The sequence below is a fragment of the Chiloscyllium plagiosum genome, chromosome 12 (genome assembly GCF_004010195.1).
Source record: "Chiloscyllium plagiosum isolate BGI_BamShark_2017 chromosome 12, ASM401019v2, whole genome shotgun sequence".
In the NCBI taxonomy this organism is placed as follows: Eukaryota; Metazoa; Chordata; class Chondrichthyes; order Orectolobiformes; family Hemiscylliidae; genus Chiloscyllium; species Chiloscyllium plagiosum.
This window is the reverse complement of record NC_057721.1, coordinates 60,775,118-60,795,663: the sequence shown is the minus strand read 5'-3', so window position 1 is coordinate 60,795,663 and position 20,546 is coordinate 60,775,118. Positions and strand designations below refer to the sequence as shown.

The 20,546-nt window shown below is 40.5% G+C and overlaps 1 protein-coding gene across 2 annotated transcripts in view; it reads right to left on the bottom strand.

Annotated features, from left to right (window-relative positions):
- Positions 1-20,546, bottom strand: part of urb1 (URB1 ribosome biogenesis homolog) — a 124,961-nt gene that overhangs the window by 99,827 nt on the left and 4,588 nt on the right. For both annotated transcript variants that reach the window (XM_043701199.1, XM_043701201.1), the window contains exons 3-7: positions 15,432-15,571; positions 13,346-13,497; positions 10,508-10,640; positions 2,024-2,120; positions 1,461-1,546 (exon numbers count right to left, since the gene is read on the bottom strand). In XM_043701199.1, the coding sequence (XP_043557134.1) occupies positions 1,461-1,546; positions 2,024-2,120; positions 10,508-10,640; positions 13,346-13,497; positions 15,432-15,571 (608 nt within the window). The remainder of the gene's footprint in view (positions 1-1,460; positions 1,547-2,023; positions 2,121-10,507; positions 10,641-13,345; positions 13,498-15,431; positions 15,572-20,546) is intronic.

Sequence of the window (20,546 nt, the reverse complement as noted above, 5' to 3'; positions counted from 1 at the left end):
TTCCAGCATCTGCAGTCCTTGTTTTTACCTAATCAGAATCTACCTATCAATTTCTTCCTTCAATATACACAAGCTCCCCATCCCATACCTTTCTGTTTGAAAGACTCATAACCATCAGAGAAGAAATTCCTCCTCATCTCAGTCTTAAATTGACATATCTTAATAATTTGTGTTTCTATGACTGAGAAAGGAAAATCCAATCCATTAACCTGTAATCTTCTCCCTTAACCTTACATCTAGCGAAAATAATAACTTTATGTATCAACACTACACCACGGCTGTAACATTAATGATGCAAAATGTTTGTTTACAGTGGTAGAGAAATTGCAGTAATGTGAATGAGTCACCTCCATCCCCACCCCCATTCACCTATTGTACTCTCCGCTATTGTACTTTCTCCCCACCCCCACCCCTGTCTCACTGATGGCATTATTAAGGCATTAGTGCAAATGATCTTCTGTTAATCTTTACAATTTACTGCTAACAGTTTTTTGCTCAGTTACCTCTCCCAATTCACACAATAACAAAAAATAATTGGGTGCTGGCAAAGCAACATTAATAACCTTTCAGTTTAGGGTGTAAGTTTGCTCACTGAGCTGTAGGTTTGATATCCAGATGTTTCATTACCTGGCTAGGTAATATCATCAGTGGCGACCTCCAAGTGAAGGTCTCCTGCTTTCTATTTATATCTTTCTCCTGGATGGGGTTCCTGGGATTTGTGGTGATGTCATTTCCTGTTTGTTTGCTGAGGGGTTAATAGATGGCATTTAGATCTATGTGTTTGTTTATGGCGTTGTGGTTGGAGTGCCAGGCCTCTAGGAAATCTCTGGCATGTCTTTGCTTAGCCTGTCCCAGTATAGATGTGTTGTCCCAGTCGAAATGGTGGTTTTTTTCATCCGTGTGTAGGGCTACGAGGGAGAGAGGGTCGTGTCTTTTTGTGGCTAGCTGGTGTTCGTGTATCCTGGCGGCTAACTTTCTTCCTGTTTGTCCTACGTAGTGTTTGTGGCAGTCTTTGCATGGAATTTTGTAGATGACGTTGGTTTTGTCCATGGGTTGTACTGGATCTTCTAAGTTTGTTAGTTTTTGTTTGAGAGTGTTGGTGGGTTTGTGTGCTACTAGGATTTCCTAGAGGCCTGGCACTCCAACCACAACGCCATAAACAAACACATAGATCTAGATGCCATCTATCAACCCCTCAGAAAACGAACTGGAAATGACATCACCACAAACCCCAGGAACCCCATCCAGGAGAAAGATATAAACAGAAAGCAGGAGACAACAGCTTCGCTTCACTTGGAGGTCGCCATTGATGATGTTACCTAGCCAGGTAATGAAATGTCTGGATATCAAACCTACAGCGCAGCGAGCAAACCTACACCCTAAACCTCAACCTGAGTTACAAACCTTCACAAACCTTGCAAAAACCTTTCAGTAAAAATTCAGAATCCAAACCAACAAACCTTTGTTCTTAAAGTTGACAGAAGTAAATTTATGATAGAAATCCGATCTTCTTTCAGTCCAGAACTGAAAATGTCTGTAATGAAATCTTTTTAAAAAAAGCACAATTTAGTTCAATGTGGTTTTTAACTAGTAATTAACTAATCATTTTTACAACTTTTCTTTTTTCCAACTTATGGTTGATACAAACATCACTATTCCCAAATATCTTCACTATTGTCTTGACATCCTGAGGCACTGTTGTACATACACTTTCCTCCCCCTGCATTTTATTGATTTATCACTTGAAGTACTATGCCAACACATCATTTCCAAAAGGTTTCAAAACTACTGATCTTCAGTTCTTTCCAGTTATAATCTTCAAATCGATTATCTCATTTTGAATGATTTGCTTTTCTCTCAATCTCTTTTTAACCTTGGCAGTGTCCTGTGCTGTAGCCCCACATATTCACAACAGGTTGCTCCATACTAACAAAAACTTGTTTACACAAACTGTCTGGAATCTATTTTGATCATTTTTATTTCAGGGATTTATAAAATAGTGGATTAATCTAATTGAAAATACCTTTTAAGCCCAGAACTTGGCTAATGGTATTGTCGTCACCAGCTATCAAAAAAGAAACTGTGAACTGGATATAAGCCATGCGTACATCAGGCATCCCCTAGAGTGAAAGACATAATATCATTAAAAATACCAATTCTAAAGAGATTATTTAAAACAATGTAAAAAGATGTGTATTTTTGCAGAAATACTTTTAGAAATATTCAATGAGCTTCCAACATCTGTCTTTGGAGATTAAATCTCCTCACACCCCCAGTTACTCCTCCCCTGTTCATTACCCACTACTGCCCTCTAAAAATCCTAATCTGTCCCCACTGGGCTGGCTGTAGCGCATTTAAAAAATAGTATTTTTTAACAGCATATTTTTACTCAGGAATGACAAAGAAAAAGGTTCAATCTTAATAACGTCCATACTTGGAGCTACTGCTACAAATGCCTGGAAAAGATACCAACAACGCACTATATGTGAGAGTTACATAGCTCTGAGAAGCATGACCAGCGAATAAAGAATTTCCTCTGTTGCCAAGCTGCTTATTGGAATCCAGCTGATTTCTCTATTGGAAAAGTAAGATCCCAGAATGAAATTTGGTTTGATAGATTTTTGAATATGTACTTAACGAGGTGGTCGTTCACTTAAGCACTCTCACACAATGCTGCAGATTTGATTTTATCAGTAAAACAGATTTATTACACAAAAGAAATGAAGGTAAAATAGATTAAATCAACTATATATACATAACATTTAAAAATACAATCTTAACCATCACAAAACACTATCACTTTACAGTAATCAAATACCAAACAGCTTTCTTTTATAGCACATCTTTAGGTTTGATTTAACTATTTCCTTTAATTTCAGGTTATGAGAGTTTAATAAGCTTTTCTTTGATTAATCATACAATGGAGCTTAGACTTTCTCAGCTTCAAATAACCTCCTCAGAGTTCTAACTAAACACTTTTGGACTAGAATTTCAAAATAAAACCTTTACAGAGAGCTAAACTCCTTTCTTTATTCTTACATTTACATTCAACAGAAACTTCTGCAAACTGAAGAAATCAAGGAACTACAGACCTGTGAGTTTACTTCAGCCGTGGGTAAATTATTGAAGGTGATTATAAAAGGTAGGACTTATGGACATTCAGAGAGGAAAAAATTGATTAGGGAGAATTAGCATGGTTTTATGTGAGAAGAATCGTGTTTCACAAACTTGGTTGAGTTTTTTGAGGAAGTTACCAAAAAGATGGGTGATGGATGAGCAGTAGACATTTTTTTGGATTTTAGGATTATTTTTGCCTTTGATAATGCTTCACATGGTTGTCTAATTAGGAAAGTTAGGTCACATGGGATTCAGGATGATCTTACCAATTGGATATATTATTGGCTTAATGGCAGGAGACGACAGTGATGGTAGAGGGATGTTATTCGGACTGGAGGCCTGCGACCAGCGGTGTTCCACAGGGATTGGTTCTGGGACTTCTTTTGTTTGTCATATATATAAATGTTTTGGATAGGAATATAGAAGGCACAGTTATTAAGTTTGCAGACGATACCAAATTTAATGGCGCAGTGGCCACTGAAGAAGGTTTTCTAAGATTACAATGGGATGTCAATGGGCTTAAAAATGGCAGATGGAGTTCAATCCGGATAAACGTGAGGCATTGCATTTTGTATCGAAAAACAAGGGTATAACTTATACCATTAGTGGTAAGGCCTTGGGTAGTGTGGTAGAACAGAGGGGCCTTGGGGGGCAGGTGCATAATTCTTTTAAGTTTGCATCATATATAAATAGGAGGGTTAAAAAGGCGTTTGACATATTTGCCTTCTTTGCTCAGTACTTTGAATATAGGAGTTGGGAGGTTTTGTTGAGGTTATGCAGGACATTAGTAAGGCCTCTTCTGGAACACTGCGTCTAGTTCTGGTTATCCAGTTGTAGGAAGGATATTATCAAACTGGAGAGGATTCAGAAGAGATTTACCAGGATGTTGCTGGGTGTGGAAGGCTTGAGTTATAAATAAAGGCTGGATAGGCTGGGACTTTTTTCACTGCAGCGCAGGAGGTTGAGAGGTGACCTTGTTAGAAGTTAATAAAATAATGAGAGGTATAGATAAAGTTAATAGTAATTGTCTTTTCCCAAGGATGGGTGATTTCAAGACCAGGGGTCAAATTTTTAAGGTGAGAAGAGAGAGATTCATAAAAGACATGAGAGGCAATTGTTTTACGTAGAGGGTGGTTCGCATGTGGAATGAACTTCTTGAGGTAGTGGTGGATGCGGGTACAATTATAACTTTTAAAAGACATTTGGATAGGTAGATGAATAAGGAAGGTTTGGACAGATATGGGCCAGGAGCAGACAGGTGAGGCTAGTTTAGTTTGAGATTAAGTTTGATATGGACTGGTTGGACCGAAGGGTCTTTTTCCACAGCTGTATGACTCTATGACTATGACCAAAAACATTCCAAGCTCTGCTTTGTTTCCCTAAGCAAAAGAAAATCAATTCCAGATTCTTCTAAATCTAAAGAAAGCTAATGTTTTTCAATGCTTGCTTTGTCTAATTGTAATATATTCTCTCAATAGGAAATATTTTCCATTATCACTCCAGGAGCTCTTGCGCTCTCATACTTGTTTTTACAAAACAAAAAGCTCCAGAAATACTGATAAGGAAAATACCAAAACTCCATCACACACAGAAACCAAAGCCCACATGCCACTAGTTCAAAATCCAAATGCTAAAATAAAAGATATATCAACCATATCTTCAACTTCACATGAATTAAAAGAATCTCAACCCTGCTGAACAATTACAACAACTGAGGCTCCTAACCCCTATAATTGGCCTCACTCACAAGTGTGCACTTTTTTCTCTGTCTAATGATAGAATCAGAAGAATCTATTCTCAGTGGTGATACTGCCTCCTGGAATAAGGTGCCCAAGTGATTTCCTCCTCTCTGATATGTCATAGTGTCTGCAGTAATGACCAGTATCCTAAAACATTGACATTTGTAGAATGCTGTATTAACATTTCCAGCAGTGAGCAGATCCACAGTACTTGTCATATTTATCTTTGTGTCCTAAACCATACACTATTTTGACTGAATTATTACAATAAATTTCTACTGAGCTATCTTTGTACATACAAAATATTCATGTATACTATTATATATTTTTATGAATAAAGCAACAGAAGCAATATAGAATGATTCTATCATGAGGTAGCATGGCTAAACGGTCTAAGATGCTGGATTTAAGCTCCAGACTCTACTGACTTGGGTTTGAATCCCACTGCTACCAATGTCGCATGTGATATACTTCACGTTCTCCCTGCATTTGTATGGGTTTACTATGGGTGCTCTGGTTTCCTCCCATAGTCCAAAGATGTGCAAGTTAGGTGGATTGGTAATGCTAAATTCTCTTCAGGGATTCAAAGTCTATGTGGATTAGCCATAGGAAACATGGGGTTACAGGGATAGATTAGGGAGGTTCGTCCGGGTGGGATGCACTTCAAAGCATTAGTGTAGATGTGATGGGCTGAATGGCCTGCGTCCACAGGGTGGGATTCTATGATTTACTTTTAAATATAGCCACAGCTTGCATGAACGTCCTACAGATATTTCATATCAAATCATTATATACTTTCTATTATGTACTTTCTAATGAAATGTGCTTTGGCCTGCAAATATGTAAATATTAAACAGGGTGCTTAAATATTCTGAATTTCTCTCTATTGATTTGTGCCAATGTCAAACACAGGTGCAGTTAAGGGTACTTTACAATGGCATCTTTAAAATAAATCGGCAGCTAGAAGTACACTAATTTGAACGTCTACCCTAAATAAAAAACAAAAGGACTGTAGATGCTGTTAATCAGAACCAACACCAAAAATTGCTAGAAAAGCTCAGCAGGTCTGGCAGCATCTGTGAAGATAACAGCTTCTCCTTTTTTTGAGGTATTTTAGGTGTTGGAAGCGATTTCCTCGAACTTCAGGAGCAGCAATTACCGGTTTATATGCTGTGCATTGTTTTGGAACTTTGGAGAAAAAAAAGTTAAAACAACAGCAGTTTGAAAAGGGAGAAGAACAGGCAAAGGAAGCACATGGTGAGGTCAGTGCAGGAGAGAGAGAGAGAGAGAGAGAGAGAGAGAGACTGACAGAGTTTGAAGTTACTGCCTTTGCTGTTGAAATCATGTATCGCTGGACATTGGAATGCGTCTGGGAAAATGAAAAAACAGCGAAATTCATAACTGATCTTGGAGGAACCTGTCAGGAGAGGTCACAGCATAGAAACAGATAAGTGGGTGTTTTAAGCATGGCCTTAAAATAAGTCTGCAGTAGTGAGTAGAGTGGGCTCTTACTTGATTATATGTTTTATTGAGCTACGTTTCTTGATTAAACTTAAAAATATAAACCATAAGTATTAATTTAACCTGGAGCAGTGTTTTGTAGAGGAATAAGACAGTGTTGTCTTCTGGGTTTGTATATTGAAAGAAGCAAAAATGGCCCTGAGTAGAGTGATATGTTCTCTGTCGGATGTAGGAGTTTAGGGAGAGTTTATAGGTTACTGAGGAATATATCTACAACAAATGCCATTAGTTGCAAATCCTATCAGGTTGAATGGATCGGTTGGAGAGGCAGTTGGAGACAATGAGGAATTTACAAGACCAAGGGGGTGTGATGGATGGCAGTTATGGGGGGGGGGGGGGGGGCAGATACAGTCACATAGATGGGTTAACTCCAGAAAAAGCTAAGAGAGATAGGCAGATAGTGCAGGAGTCTTCTGTAGCTAGCCCCATTTCAAACATGTATGCTGTTTTGGAAAATGTAGGGGCTGTTTAATTCTAATGATCTTATGTCTTTATTTTTCTGTAATTTTGATTGGGACTGAACTGGGAAAACAACTTTTTACATAGAACGTAGAATAATACAGCACAATACAGGTCCTTCGACCCTCAATGTTTTGCCTAACTTTGATCCTACTCTAAGATCAAACTAACCTACACGCTCTTCATTTTATTATCATCCCTGTGCCTATCCAAGACTCGTTTAACTGTCCCTCATGTATCTGACTCTACTATAATCACTGGCAGTGCATTCCATGCACCAATCACTCTCTTTGTAAAGAACTCACCTCTGGCATCTCCCCAATCACCTTAAAATTATGCCCCCTTGTGATAGCCATTTCTGCCTAGGAAAAAAGTCTCTGGTGATCCACTCTATCTATGCCTCTCATTATCTTGTACACTTCTATGAAGACACCTCTCACCCTTCTTCATTCCAATGAGAACGTCTTTGCTCCCTCAACCTTTCTTCATAAGACACACCCTCCAGCATCCTGGTAAATCTCCTCGCACCCTCTCTAAAGCTTCCATATCCTTCCAATAATGAGGCAACCAGAACTGAACACAATATTCCAAGTGTGGTCTAACCAGGGCTTTATGGAGCAGCAGCACAACCTCACGGCTCTTAAACTCAACACCCCTGCTAATGAAAGCCAACACACCATATGCCTTCTTAACAACCCTATCAACATGGGTGGCAACTTTGAGGGATCTATGGACGTGGATCCTAACATCCTTCTGTTTCTCCACACTACCAAATCCTGCTTTAACCTTGTAATCTGTATTCAAATTCAACCTTTCAAAATGAATCACTTCACATTTTTCCAGGTTGAACTCCACCTGCCACTTCTCAGCCCGGCTCTGCATCCTGTCAATGACCCGTTGCAACCTACAACAGCCCTTTACATTATCCAAAATTCCACTAACATTTGTGTCATCAGCAAACTTATTAACTCGCCCTTCCACTTCCTCATCCAAGTCATTTATAAAAATCACAAAGAACAGAGGTTCCCCCCAGATCCCTGTGGATCACCACTGGTCACCGAGCTCCAGACTGAATACTTTCCATCTACTACTACACTCTGTCTTCTACAGGCCAGCCAATTCTGTATCCAGACAGCCAAATTTCCATCTATCCTTACTTTCTGAATAAGCCAACTATGGGGAACCATATCAAATGCCTTCCTAAAATCCATGTACACCACATCCACTGCTCTACCTTCCTCAATGTGTTTTGTCACATCCTCAAAGAATTCAACGAGGCTTGTGAGGCATGACCTGCTGCTCACAAAGCCATGCTGACTCTCTCTAACCAAACTATGGTTTTCCAAATAATCATAAATTCTATGTTTCAGAATCCTCTCCAATTATTTGCCCACCACAGACGAAAGGCTGACTGGTCAGTAATTCCCAGGGTTATCGCTATTCCCTTTCTTGAACAAGAGAATAACATTTGCCACCCCCCAATCATCTAGTACTACTTCAGTGCACAGTGAGGATGCAAACATTATCGCCAAAGGCATAGCAATCTCTTCCCTTGTTTCCCATAGTAACCTTGGGTATATCCAGTCAAGCCCTGGGGTCTTATCTATCCTCATGTTTTTCAAAATTTTCAGCATATCCTCCTTCTTAACATCAACCTGTTCAAACATATCAGCCTGCTTCACGCTGTCCTCGGAAACAACAAGGTCCCTTTCACATGAGTGAATACTGAATCAAAGCACTCATTAAGGACCTCCCCTGCCTCCAGGCACAAGTTCCCTCCAGTACCCCTGATCGGCCCTACCCTCACTCTGGCCATCCTTTTGTTCCTCACATAAGTGCAGAACGCCTTGGTGTTTCCTTTATCCCGACCGTCAAGGCTTTTACATGCCCTCTTCTAGCTCTCCTAAGTCCATTCTTGAGTTCCTTCCTGGCTACCTTGTAACCCTCTAGAGCCCTGTCTGATCCTTCCTTCCTCAACCTTAACTAAGCTTCCTTCTTCCTCTCGACTAAATATTCCACATCTCTTGTCATTCAAGGTTCCTTCACCTTACCAATTCTTCCATGCCTCAGTGGGATAAACCAATCCAGGACTCAGTGTTCCTAAACAACCTGGATTATGGAAGCAGTGGCTTTTAAACAGCAAGTTACTGAAACAGATTGCGAGTCAAGTTTACACTGCAGCTTTGTTCAAGCCGTAGAGAAGGCTTTTTGTGGATGGACCAACACCAGAGTGAGTACAAAGTGAGATTCGTCAGAGTTTGTTCTGTGAAGTTGGGACCACCAACCTGTCAAGAACCACCTGTTTGGCTCCCAGTTAGCTAAACAGCTTGTGAGCATGATCAATACTGACAGAAGCTTTTGGACTGCTATAAGAGCAGATGGTGTGTCTTTCTCTCCAGTAAAATACCTAAAGCCTGGATTAAGCTAACGTATTTTCCCCTCACCAGTTGCTGTAAGCTGTTGCCTCTAACCAATAACTAAGAGACATTATAGTTAGTGTACCAATCACCTATACCTCCTGGGAAGTGAAAAGAACCTGGCAAAGAGAGATTAAATAACGGAAAATCTTGGCAACTAAAAGCAAACCCTGTAGACTGGAGTCATTGAATTACTTTCTCAATTTTTTTCCCCTTTACCTGTAAGACTTTTTTTTTGTCCGTCTCTATGTAAGCATAGGGAATCTTAGAAAGAATTTTAACTAATAAACTTATACATGGTTGATTATCTGTAGCTAGAATCTACTTATTTGGAAGAAATAGCAGTTCTTGTTAAATATAAACCCTGCTCCAGGTTTTCTATGAGTCTGGGTTTATCCAACACATAAATTGGGAACTTTACCTACTTTGGTAATTTTTTAAAATTTTGTGATGACTCTGGTAAGAGAGGAACTTGATTATCAACGTGCCACCCCAGAGAGGTGTAACAATGATCAACGTGTACTGGCAGTCTGTAGAAAGACCTCTTTCAAAATTTGGTTCTGTACTTCATCCAGCATCTTAATCATTATTCATGCATAACGTCAACATATGCAGAATGTCAGCAGGTTATTCAAGTATAACAGAACATCTAATTAGAGTTCAATTTTGTCTTCACTGTATTGCCATTTACACATGTATTCTAGCAGTCCCACATCTCATTGAGAAGTAAATTTTGTTCCAATCCCATTAAGTCCAAGGACTGACTGTAGTACCCTCCCATTACTACTCCTGCTAATGACAATCGACAGGGCAGACCACTAGAACTTGAAACCTCAATACCTTTCATTCACTTAGGGATCAAATTATTTTAACTTTGAAAATGTGGATGTTGGTTAATTTACTATGCTTTATAATTACTTTACTATTTGGTACGTTTCAATACAAAATCTTTGCAAACCTATACAATGAAGATATCTCAATATAATAGTGACATCACAACCACACCCAGACCAAGTTGCTCATGTTTCAGGATATATGGAAAGTCCAAACATTGCCCCAGCTCCTTAACGCAAGATAATATGTCACATACTAAAGACCCAGATATTGATTAGATTAGCAGCTCTGTTCCCAGACTCTATCCGAATCAGTAAAAAATAAAGAAATATTTTACCCAATATTGAACACAATCATTATTATGAATATCGAAATGTGGTTTTAAGTACAGACTAAACCATTAGAGAATGAAGCAATTACCTGTTTATCTCTACTTTTCAATAGGTTTGGCAGCTTTTTGTTGTTGAAATCAAAGAGGCTCAAGAAGTCCCGAGCAGCACTGGGACCCTGGCTCACCATTGCAGACATCAAACAAAAGCACACTCGGGTATACCTAATAACAAGAAGAAAAAAACAAAATAAATGTTGAGAATCTGAAAATACACTTTACTTGTTTTACAACAAATGCACTGTCACTGCATTTACTTTTTATTGAAATGTATTTTTCAAATGTTAAACTTCAAACCACAACTAAGGCAGTACAACTTAGTGCTGTCTGAATATATTACATGTGTGACTATTCTAAATTCATCAATTGAAACTGCTGTCAACATTATCATAAATATCAAACTGTAACCCTGATACTACACCATGATGTTGTATAGCTCCAAATGTGTTCCTCAGTAACAAAATTAAATCTAAAATTAAAAAAAATGTTTCATGATATTGCAGAGATTTTACACAGCTCAGGAATCAGAAAATGAACTTTTATACACATATATTGGCATCTTTGGACAGGGAGAACATTACAGCTGTACTTAGGATGATATTCAGGGGAGATCATCCAATGAAGTTATATGGGTGAAACATAGAAATAAGAAAGGGACAATCACCTAGTTTAGATTGTATTGTAGCTCCACCAAACAGTCAGCGGGAAATTGAGATGCAAATGTGTAAGGAGATCTCAGATATTTGTAAGAAAACTAGTGTTGTAATGATAGGAGATTTTATTTTACCAAATGTAGACTAGGACTATTGTGCTGTTAAGGGCTTGGATGGAGAAAAATTTGTGCGTACAAAAAACCTTTCTTATTCAAAATGTGAACATACCTACCAGAGAAGGAGTAATACTTGACCTTTTGTTGGAAAATAAAGCAGGGCAAGTGACTGAGGTGTCAGTGAGGTGCACATTGCAGCAAGTGATCATAATTGGTCAAATAGTTAAAGTTCTAAATTGGAGTATGGCCAATTTTGTTGGTATTAGACAGGAACTTTCAAAAGTTGATTGGGGAGGCTATTCACAGGTAAAGGGAAGTGGGAGGTTTTTATACTGCACATTAGTTCATCAGGGCAATAGAACAGACATCAAAATATAGTGTTACAGCTACAGAGATGGTGCAGAGAAAGATCAACTTTGCTTAAGTTCTTTCATGGGATGTGGATACAAAGGTAACATATTTTAGGTCTGGTTAATCTTGACAACGTTCTTATCTAATCACAGGATCCTTAAGTGTGGAAGCAAACCATTCGAGCCATCAAGTCCATATTGAGCCTTCGAAGAGTGGTCCACCCAGACCCACTCCTCTATCCTTTCCCTGTAGTCTTGCATTTCCCATGGCTAATCCACCAATTTGTACACTATCGATAATTTAGCATTGTCAATCCATTTAACTTGCATATTTTGGACTGTGGAAAGAAACCGGAGCACCTGGAGGAAACCCATGCAGACACGGGGAGATTGCGCAAACTCAACACAATCACCCAAGACTGGAATTGAACCCGGGTTCCTGGCACTGTAAGGCAGCAGTGGCAATCACTGAGCCACCATGCCACCCCTAACAATCTTCCTTTGAGTTCTAGCAAATAGCCTGTCCATAAAATGATGATCTGTTGTCTCTTTTCAGATACCTGCATATCAAAATATTTTGCAGTATACAAGGACAACAATGAGACCTATATGCCTCTGTCAGCCCAATAGGAATGCATTCTGGATCACAAAAACTCACTAGAAAGTAAAGGCGTATTTGGTTGTTTTGGGTGGTACGGTGGCTCAGTGGTTCGAACTGCTGCCTCACAGCGCCAGGAACCCAGGTTCAATTCCTGCCTCAGGCGACTGACTATCTGTGTGGAGTTTGCACATTCTCCCAGTGTCTGCGTGGGTTTACTCCGGATGCTCCTGTTTCCTCCCACAGTCCAAAGGTGTGCAGGTCAGGTGAATTGGCCATGCTAAATTGCCCATAGTGTTAGGTGCATTAGTCAGGGGTAAATATAGGGTACAGGAATGAGTCTGGGTGGGTTACTCTTTGGAGGGTCGGTGTGAAATTGGTGGGCCAAATGGCCTGTTTCCATACTGTAGGGAATCTAACCTAATTTAAAAAGATCTTGTCATCCCTTCTCAGAAGTGTAGTTTCAGTACTTTCTGATTTTAATTTCCATAGTTTACACGCGTTTTAAAATTTCTCTTTCAGGACTCAGTTAATATTCAATTATAGAATACTTGTATTTTCCTATGCATTTCGTTTGGACATATCAACTTATCTGCATGATACTTTTAAGTCAAAAGGTTGTAAGTTTAAGTTCCTCTCATGGATTTGAACATGTAACTCAGTTTAACAATTCAGTACCATACTGAGGAGTGCTGTAATGCTATAGGTGCTGTGATAGAAATCAGGTTTTAAAGCAAGGCCTACTTGAGCTGTTTAGATTCTATTTTTCAGGACAGAATGGAAAATTGTCCTTTATCCTGGTCAATGGCAGATTAATTTCACTCACACTTTGTTTGTGAGGCTTCAGCACACAATCAGCTGGCAAATTCAACCCCAAACCAACATTAATTGCACTTAAAATTAATACACGAGCTCTAATGTGCTTTGGGGTTTTGAGAACTTTGAGTCTATGTAAAAGCAAGCTCTTTCTTTTTAAGCATTGTATCAAAAATGAATGCAATAGATCAGCTGGAGAGAAACATAAAAGTTAGAGCATACATAATGATGCACTCAATTTGTTTCTGCATTTTGAGATTATCTATAGCTAATAGATATAAATATTGCCAGATCAACTCCTTTATTCACATCTGTCAGCTCTCTCTGTAATACTGACCTGTGATTTGCTGAGTAGAGTCCTGTATAAATTAACTTTATGTAATTATGCAGCAACGTCTTCACTATGTGTATCCCTACTGCACTAAAATGTGCAAGGTCACTAGCAGTCCTCAGCAAAATGGCCTCCAATGCTTGGAAAATCAGAATCATCTGAGGGAAAAATTCAACAAAATAAATCAGTTCGCTATGATTATATTTTTTCCTTTCAGAAGTTTCAGGATGGAAATTATGGTGATATATTTTAAAATGTTGGATGAGTGGTTTACTCAAGCCACTTCTGCAACAAGTTGGGTTCAATTACTGTTTTGTGACAAACAGAAGGGTGTCTGAGCAGCCAAGGTTTAGTATATTTCAGCTAGCTTGGCCTTTAAAGCGTCAAAATCAAATGGCATCAAAACTCGCTTCTTGGAAGATGGTTGTCAGCCTCCAACTCCAGGCCAGATGAAGTCAGAACGAAATGAATACTTTCAAATTATTTTTAGCATTAGGAAGTACAAGGTGGGAAACAAGGCCAGTTAACAGTTTTTTACCAGATGATACAAAGATGTGCTCTCCCCGACAGTGAAGAGATTGACAGCTTGACTGATTTCCCTGCAGAAGAACTCTGGTCAATCAGAAACAGTGTCTGCATTCACCTGTCATATTTTCAATCCCACTCTCGTCACGGATGTGATTTTACTCCCCTGGATATTGCTGAGAAAGATAAATAATCTAGTGGGTCGGAGTGGGGAGGTGCTGATCCACTTCCCACCACCTCAACAATTAAGATCTGGGCGAGAGGTTCCATGGCTGACCTCCTCAAACCATCACTAATTAACGCCATTCAGTTTTCAATAAATGGCTCAACACATCACTTGCCCAAGTATCTGTCTTCCCAGCAGGCAAGAAACATTACTACATTTCTGATGAGGAAACAAGAAAATCTGTCTGGTTGATTGGTTGGTGGGGAAGGGAGCCTTTTAAAGTCCAGAATTTAGGGGTTTTTGGGGCCAGGGATGGCTTCTGAAAGTCTGCCAGCAGGTGGTACTCTTCATGGTTACGCAGTCTAGATCTCCAGCAATGTACCTCCGCTCCCTGAGGCTACCTGCCTGTGGCTGACTAACAGCCTCAGGTGAGGCAGGACTTCAATGGTGAGGCACCTAATTGGACAAAAAGCTCATACGACAGCAGTGAAGCATCAAATTGGTGCTTGATCGCAGGAATATTTTCCACTGGTGAAGGGTGGGGCAAGTTTATTGCCCCCGAAGTTACCTGTCAGGGAGAGTACTGAGGTCATGGGGGCTGTCTTCCCATGCATACAGTTCCTTTATTGAATCAATGGACATGCCTTCTACCTACCCTATCCTGTTTCATGGAGGTTACTTCCAACCAACTGGCATCTTCTCCACACACCGGAAAGTCACCTGTGATTAAATAGCTCTTCGGTGGCATGGTGGCTCAGTGGTTAGCACGGCTGCCTTGGCTCAATTCTGGGTGACTACCTATGTGGAGTTTGCACATTCTGTCCATGTCTGCGTGGGTTTCCTCCAAGTGCTCCGGTTTCTTCCCACAGTCCAAAGATTTACAGATTAGGTGGATTGGCCATGCTAAATTGCCCATAGTGTCCCAGGATGTGCAGGCTAGGTGGGTTAACCATGGGAAATATGGGGTATGGGTGTGGGTCTGGGTGGGATCCTCTTCTGAAGGTTAGTGTGTACTCAATGGGCTGAACGGCCTGAATGCCCTGCAGGGATTCTATTCTATTTCTATTTATGACGACAATGGCCCCAGCCTCATATAAGCAGGCAAACTCTCCAACCCAATACATTGTTGGGAAAATGCCTGGGTGGCTAGAAAGCTGAACAGGGGAGACCTGACATGCTCACCTCTTTTACCCACCCTATTTTATTATACTTCCCCACTCACTGCTCCCCCCACCCCCAAAATCCAAAACTGACTGTTGCATATTTTTCATAATTCAAGGGAGGACAGCATGAATATTTCACATGCTCAAACTTTGCTAGTGACAAGACTGAAAAGAGTAAATAAATTTGATTGCAGCAAATAAAACATTACTTTTCACATTGAACATCAACTGCATTCACCTCAGTTTCTGGTCGTCCCCCTCCATCAAGAAGCTTGAAGATTTCTGTACATTCAGCCGAAATCTTAATGTACCCATTTACAACATCATACAATTCAGGACACGGCAATTTCTTGGCTATAGCAACAAAGATTGTTAAGCCTGCAAGAAACATAAATGGAGTTTCAGTGTAACAATCTATCGCACAAGTACAGTGTTCATAATGAAATGCAAAAATCACAACTAAAAAGAAATAGTGGTGGAATTACAAGTCTTCTGGGTGTCAATTCTTCCTTTATGGTGTTCACAAAGGCTTATGTTTCAGATCCAGAATCCTTTTGGTTTTGCTCAGATATTGATAAGCCAATTATCTATTTATAGTACATACTAAAGCAGAAATTACTGGAGAAACTCAGCAGATGTAGCAGCATCTGTAGAGGAAAATAGAGCTAATACTGAGTCCAGTGAGCTTTCTTCAGAACTAAACACTGGTTTTGAAAAATTAACTCTGTTTTCTCTCTACAGATGTTGCCAGAACCAGCTGAGTTTGTCCAGCAATTTCTGTTTTTGTATGTTTTAGATCTCTAGCATCTGCAGTTCTTTGCTTTATGTCTATTTATATTATTTGTTATTAGTTTCAGACAGTGATCTTCCCATTACAGCTGGCACACTGATCATATCACGGATGGAGGAGTTTATAGAGGTCACTATAAAATTTTCATTCCAACTAAATAATATTGACCTGACAAAGTAAAAGTGATTTCTTCAAATATTTGTTCACTTTGTATTTCCTCTTTCTCAATAACTGATTTGGATAAGAATTTAGGAGGCATGATTATTAAGTTTGCAGATGACACCAAAATTGGTGATATAGTGGACAGTGAAGAATGTTGCCTAAAATTACAAAGGGATCTTGATCAATTAGGCCAATGGGCTGAGGAGTGGGAGATAGAGTTTAATTTGCATAAATGCTAGATAATGCATTTTGGACTTATACGGTTAATGGTAGGACACTGGATAGTATTGTCGAACAGAGACACGTAGGAATTCAGGTACACATTTCTTTGAAAGTTGCGTCACAGGAAAACAGGTGGCTAAAAAGGCATTTAGCATGTTTGCCTTAATTGCTCAGACCATTGAGTATAGGAGTTGGATTTCATGTTGAGGTTGTACAGGACGTCAGTGACGGCAGTTTTGGAGCACTGTGTACAGTTCTGGTCATCCTACTATCGGAAGGATATTATTAAATGGCAAGGTTTCAGAAAAGATCTACCAAGATGTTCAAACTGCCTTCCCTAATCAAAATATTTCTGCCACATTCTATGATTCTGCGTCAAGGCCATATTTCAGCCTGACCCATGATTCTTCTGCAAGAACTATCACTGAGTCAATTTTGAATCTAACTTGCCAACTGACCATGAATTCCATGTGTTTTAACCTTTTGGACCAATTTATCATGAAGGAGCTTGTCAAATGCTTTAGTATAGCCCATGTAAATAACATCCACTGCCCTCATCAATCATTTTTGGCACTTGCTTAAAAAATTCAATCAAGTATGTGAAACAAAACCTCCCCTGCATAAAGCCAAACTGATTATCCCTGATAAGTCCATTCTTCTCCAAATGCAAGTAAATTTTGCCTCTAAGAATCTTCTTCAATAATTTCCCTACCATTAATGTGAGGCTCAAAGGCCTATGATTTTCTGGGTTATCCCAGTTGCCTTTCTTGAACAAAGGAAGGACATTAGCTATTCTCCAGTCTTCGGAGACCCTTCCTCTGGCTAAAAAATATACAAAGATCTGTGTCAATGTCTCAGCAATCTCCTCTCTTGCCTCCAACAGGCCCTGAGGACTTATATACTTTAATGTTTTTCAAAGACATCCAACACATCCTCCTCCTTGATAGTAAAACGTCTCAGAGTTTCGACGAGTCCCTTTCTAAATTTACTATCATCTACTCATGGAATACAGGGAGAACTAGCCATTTGGATACAGAACTGGCTCAAAAAGTAGGAGACAGAGACTGGAGGCCTATGACCAGTAGAGTGCCACAAGGATCGGTGCTGGGTGCACTACTTTTCATCATTTATATAAATGATTTGGATGTGAGCGTAAGAAGTATAGTTCGTAAGTTTGCAGATGACACCAAAATTGGAGGTGTAGTGGACAGCGAAGAAGGTTACCTCAGATTACAATGGGCTGAGAAGTGGCAGATGGAGTTTAATTTAGGTAAATGCGAGATGCTGCATTTTGGGAAAGCAAATCTTGGCAGGACTTATACACTTAATGGTAAGTTCCTAGGGAGTGTTGCTGAACAAAGAGACCTTGGAGTGCAGGTTCATAGCTCCTTGAAAGTGGAGTCGCAGGTAGATAGCAAAGTGAAGAAGGCATCTTCCACCTCTTTTAAATCCCTCTCTATCATGTCTGAAACATCCAAACTCTGGAGCCAGGTTTTGTCCTTCCCTCAATCAAGTTTCTGTAATGGCTACATCGCAGTCCCATGTACTTGTTATACTTGTTGCATTAAATATTTCAGACACTTCAGACCTCTAATGTCCATTAACCTGGCCCTGCCTGTTCTTTCTTATAGTACTTGACTTAGCCCCTCTCTTCTCTTCAAGCACTCCATTTGCTGACCTACTGCTCTACAAAGATAGGTGGAGGGGCAGGTAGTATTGAGCAGGTGGGGAGGCTACAGAAAGATTTAGACAGGTTAGGAGAGTAGGCAAAGAAGTGGCAGATGAAATACAATGTGGGAAAGTGCGATATCATGCACTTTGATAGGAAGAATAGAGGCATGGACTATTTTTTAAATGAGGAGAAAATTCAGAAATCTGAGGTGCATGTGATCTTGGAAATCCTAGCCCGGGTTTTTCTTACAGTAAACTTGCAGGTTGAATTGGTAGTTCGGAAGGCAAATTCAATGTTGTCATTCATCTCAAAAGGACTAGAATATAAAAGCAGGCATGTACGTTTGAGGTTCTTAAAAGCCCTAGTCAGACCACATTTAGAGTTTTGAGAGCAATTTTGGGCCCCATACCTCAGGAAGGATGTACTGGCCTTGGAGAGGGTCCAGAGGAGGTTCACGAGAATGATCCCAGTAATTAAAGGCTTAACATATGAAAAACTGATATCTGGTCGGCATGGACAAGTTGGACCGAAGGGTCTGTTTCCATGCTGTACATCTCTATGACTCTACTTGATGGAGTTTAGAAGGATGAGGGGGATCTGATTGAAACTTACAGAATAATGAATGGTCTGGACACTGTGGACATTGAGAAGATGTTTCCATTGGCAGAGAGACAAGGACCAGATGGCACAGTAAAGGGAAGACCCTTGAGAATGCATAGAAACATCTTTAGCCAGAGAGTGGTGAGAGTGTGGAATTCATTGCCACAGAAGGCTGTGGAGGCCAGGTCATTGAGTATAGTTAAAACAGAGATAGTCATAGTCATAGAGATATACAGCACAGAAAGAGACTCCTTGGTCTCACTCGTCCATGCTGACCAGATGTCCCAACTAATCTAATCCCATTTGTCAGCACTTGGCCCATATCCATCTAAACATTTCCTGTTTTTATACCCATCCAGATGCCTTTTAAAATGTTGTAATCGTCCCAGCCGCCACCACTTCCTCTGGCAGCTCATTCCATACACGCATGTGAAAAGATTGCCCCATAGGTCCCTTTCAAATCTTTCCCTCTCTCACCCTAAACCTACACCCTCTAGTTCTGGACTCCCCACTCCATTCTTTCCACCAAACCAGTAGATAAAGGAGAAGCCATTGTCATTCAGAATAGAACAGATTACTGCAAGGAAGTGTACTGACAACTGAACAACCAGGAACACTACAGGCAACTACCGGCTGATCCAACCAAAGAACACACCCGTGAATTAAGCACATTAATCAGGACTTTGGATCCAGTCCTTCAGAGTTCCCTACACGTCCTCATCCGACCTACTTCTCGCGTAGGCGCTTTCTACTGCCTTCCAAAGATACACAAAGCCTACAGACCAGGACGTCCCATCGTATCAGGCAATGGGACCCCGTGTGTGAAACTCTCCAACTATGGTGAAGGCACCTTGAAACCTATTGTACAGGGGATCCCCAGCTTCTGTCACGACACTACGGATTTCTTACAGAAACTCAGTATCCACAGACCAATCGAACCAGGAACATTCCTCGTCACAATGGATGTTTCAGCACTCTACACCAGCAGCCCCCATAATGATGGCATCGCGACAACAGCCTCAGTACTCAGCACCAACAACTACCAATCTCCAAACACCAGCCTACAATTCATCCGCTTTATCCTCGATCACAACGTCTTCACCTTTGACAACCAGTTCTTCATCCAGACACATGGAACAGCCATGGGGACCAAATTTGCACCCCAATATGCCAACATCTTCATGCACAGGTTCGAACAATATGTCTTCTCTACGCAGGATCTCCAACCAACGTTATACACCAGGTACATTGATGACATTTTCTTCCTCTAGACCCATGGCGAGGAGTCACTGATAAAACTACACAGTGATATCGACAAGTTTCATCCTACTATCAAACTCACCATAGACTACTCTTGACTATCTGTCTCATTCTTGGACACGTGCATCTCCATCAAGGACGGACACCTCAGCACCACACTACCGCAAACCCACAGACAACCTCACAATGCTACACTTCTCCAGCTTCCACCCAAAACATATTAAAACAGCCATCCTCTATGGACAAGCCCTATGCGTACACCGGATCTGCACAGATGAGGAGGAACGTGACAGGCACCTGGAAGTACTCAGGAACGCCCTCATTAGAAAGGGTATGATGCTCAACTCATCGACCACCAGTTCCGACGTGCCACAGCAAGGAATTGTAATGACCTCCTCAGGAGACACCTTCCACCCCGACCTCAAATTCACCTGGACAGTCTCAGATTCCTCCCTCCCCTTCCTCGACCTTTCTATTTCTATCTCAGGCGACCGAATCAACACGGACATCTACTACAAACCGACCGACACCCACAGCTAACTGGACTACACCTCCTCCCATCCTGCCCCCTGTAAAAACGCCAACCCATTCTCCCAATTCCTTCGACTCCGCCGCATCTGCTCCCAGGAGGACAAGTTCCAAAAACG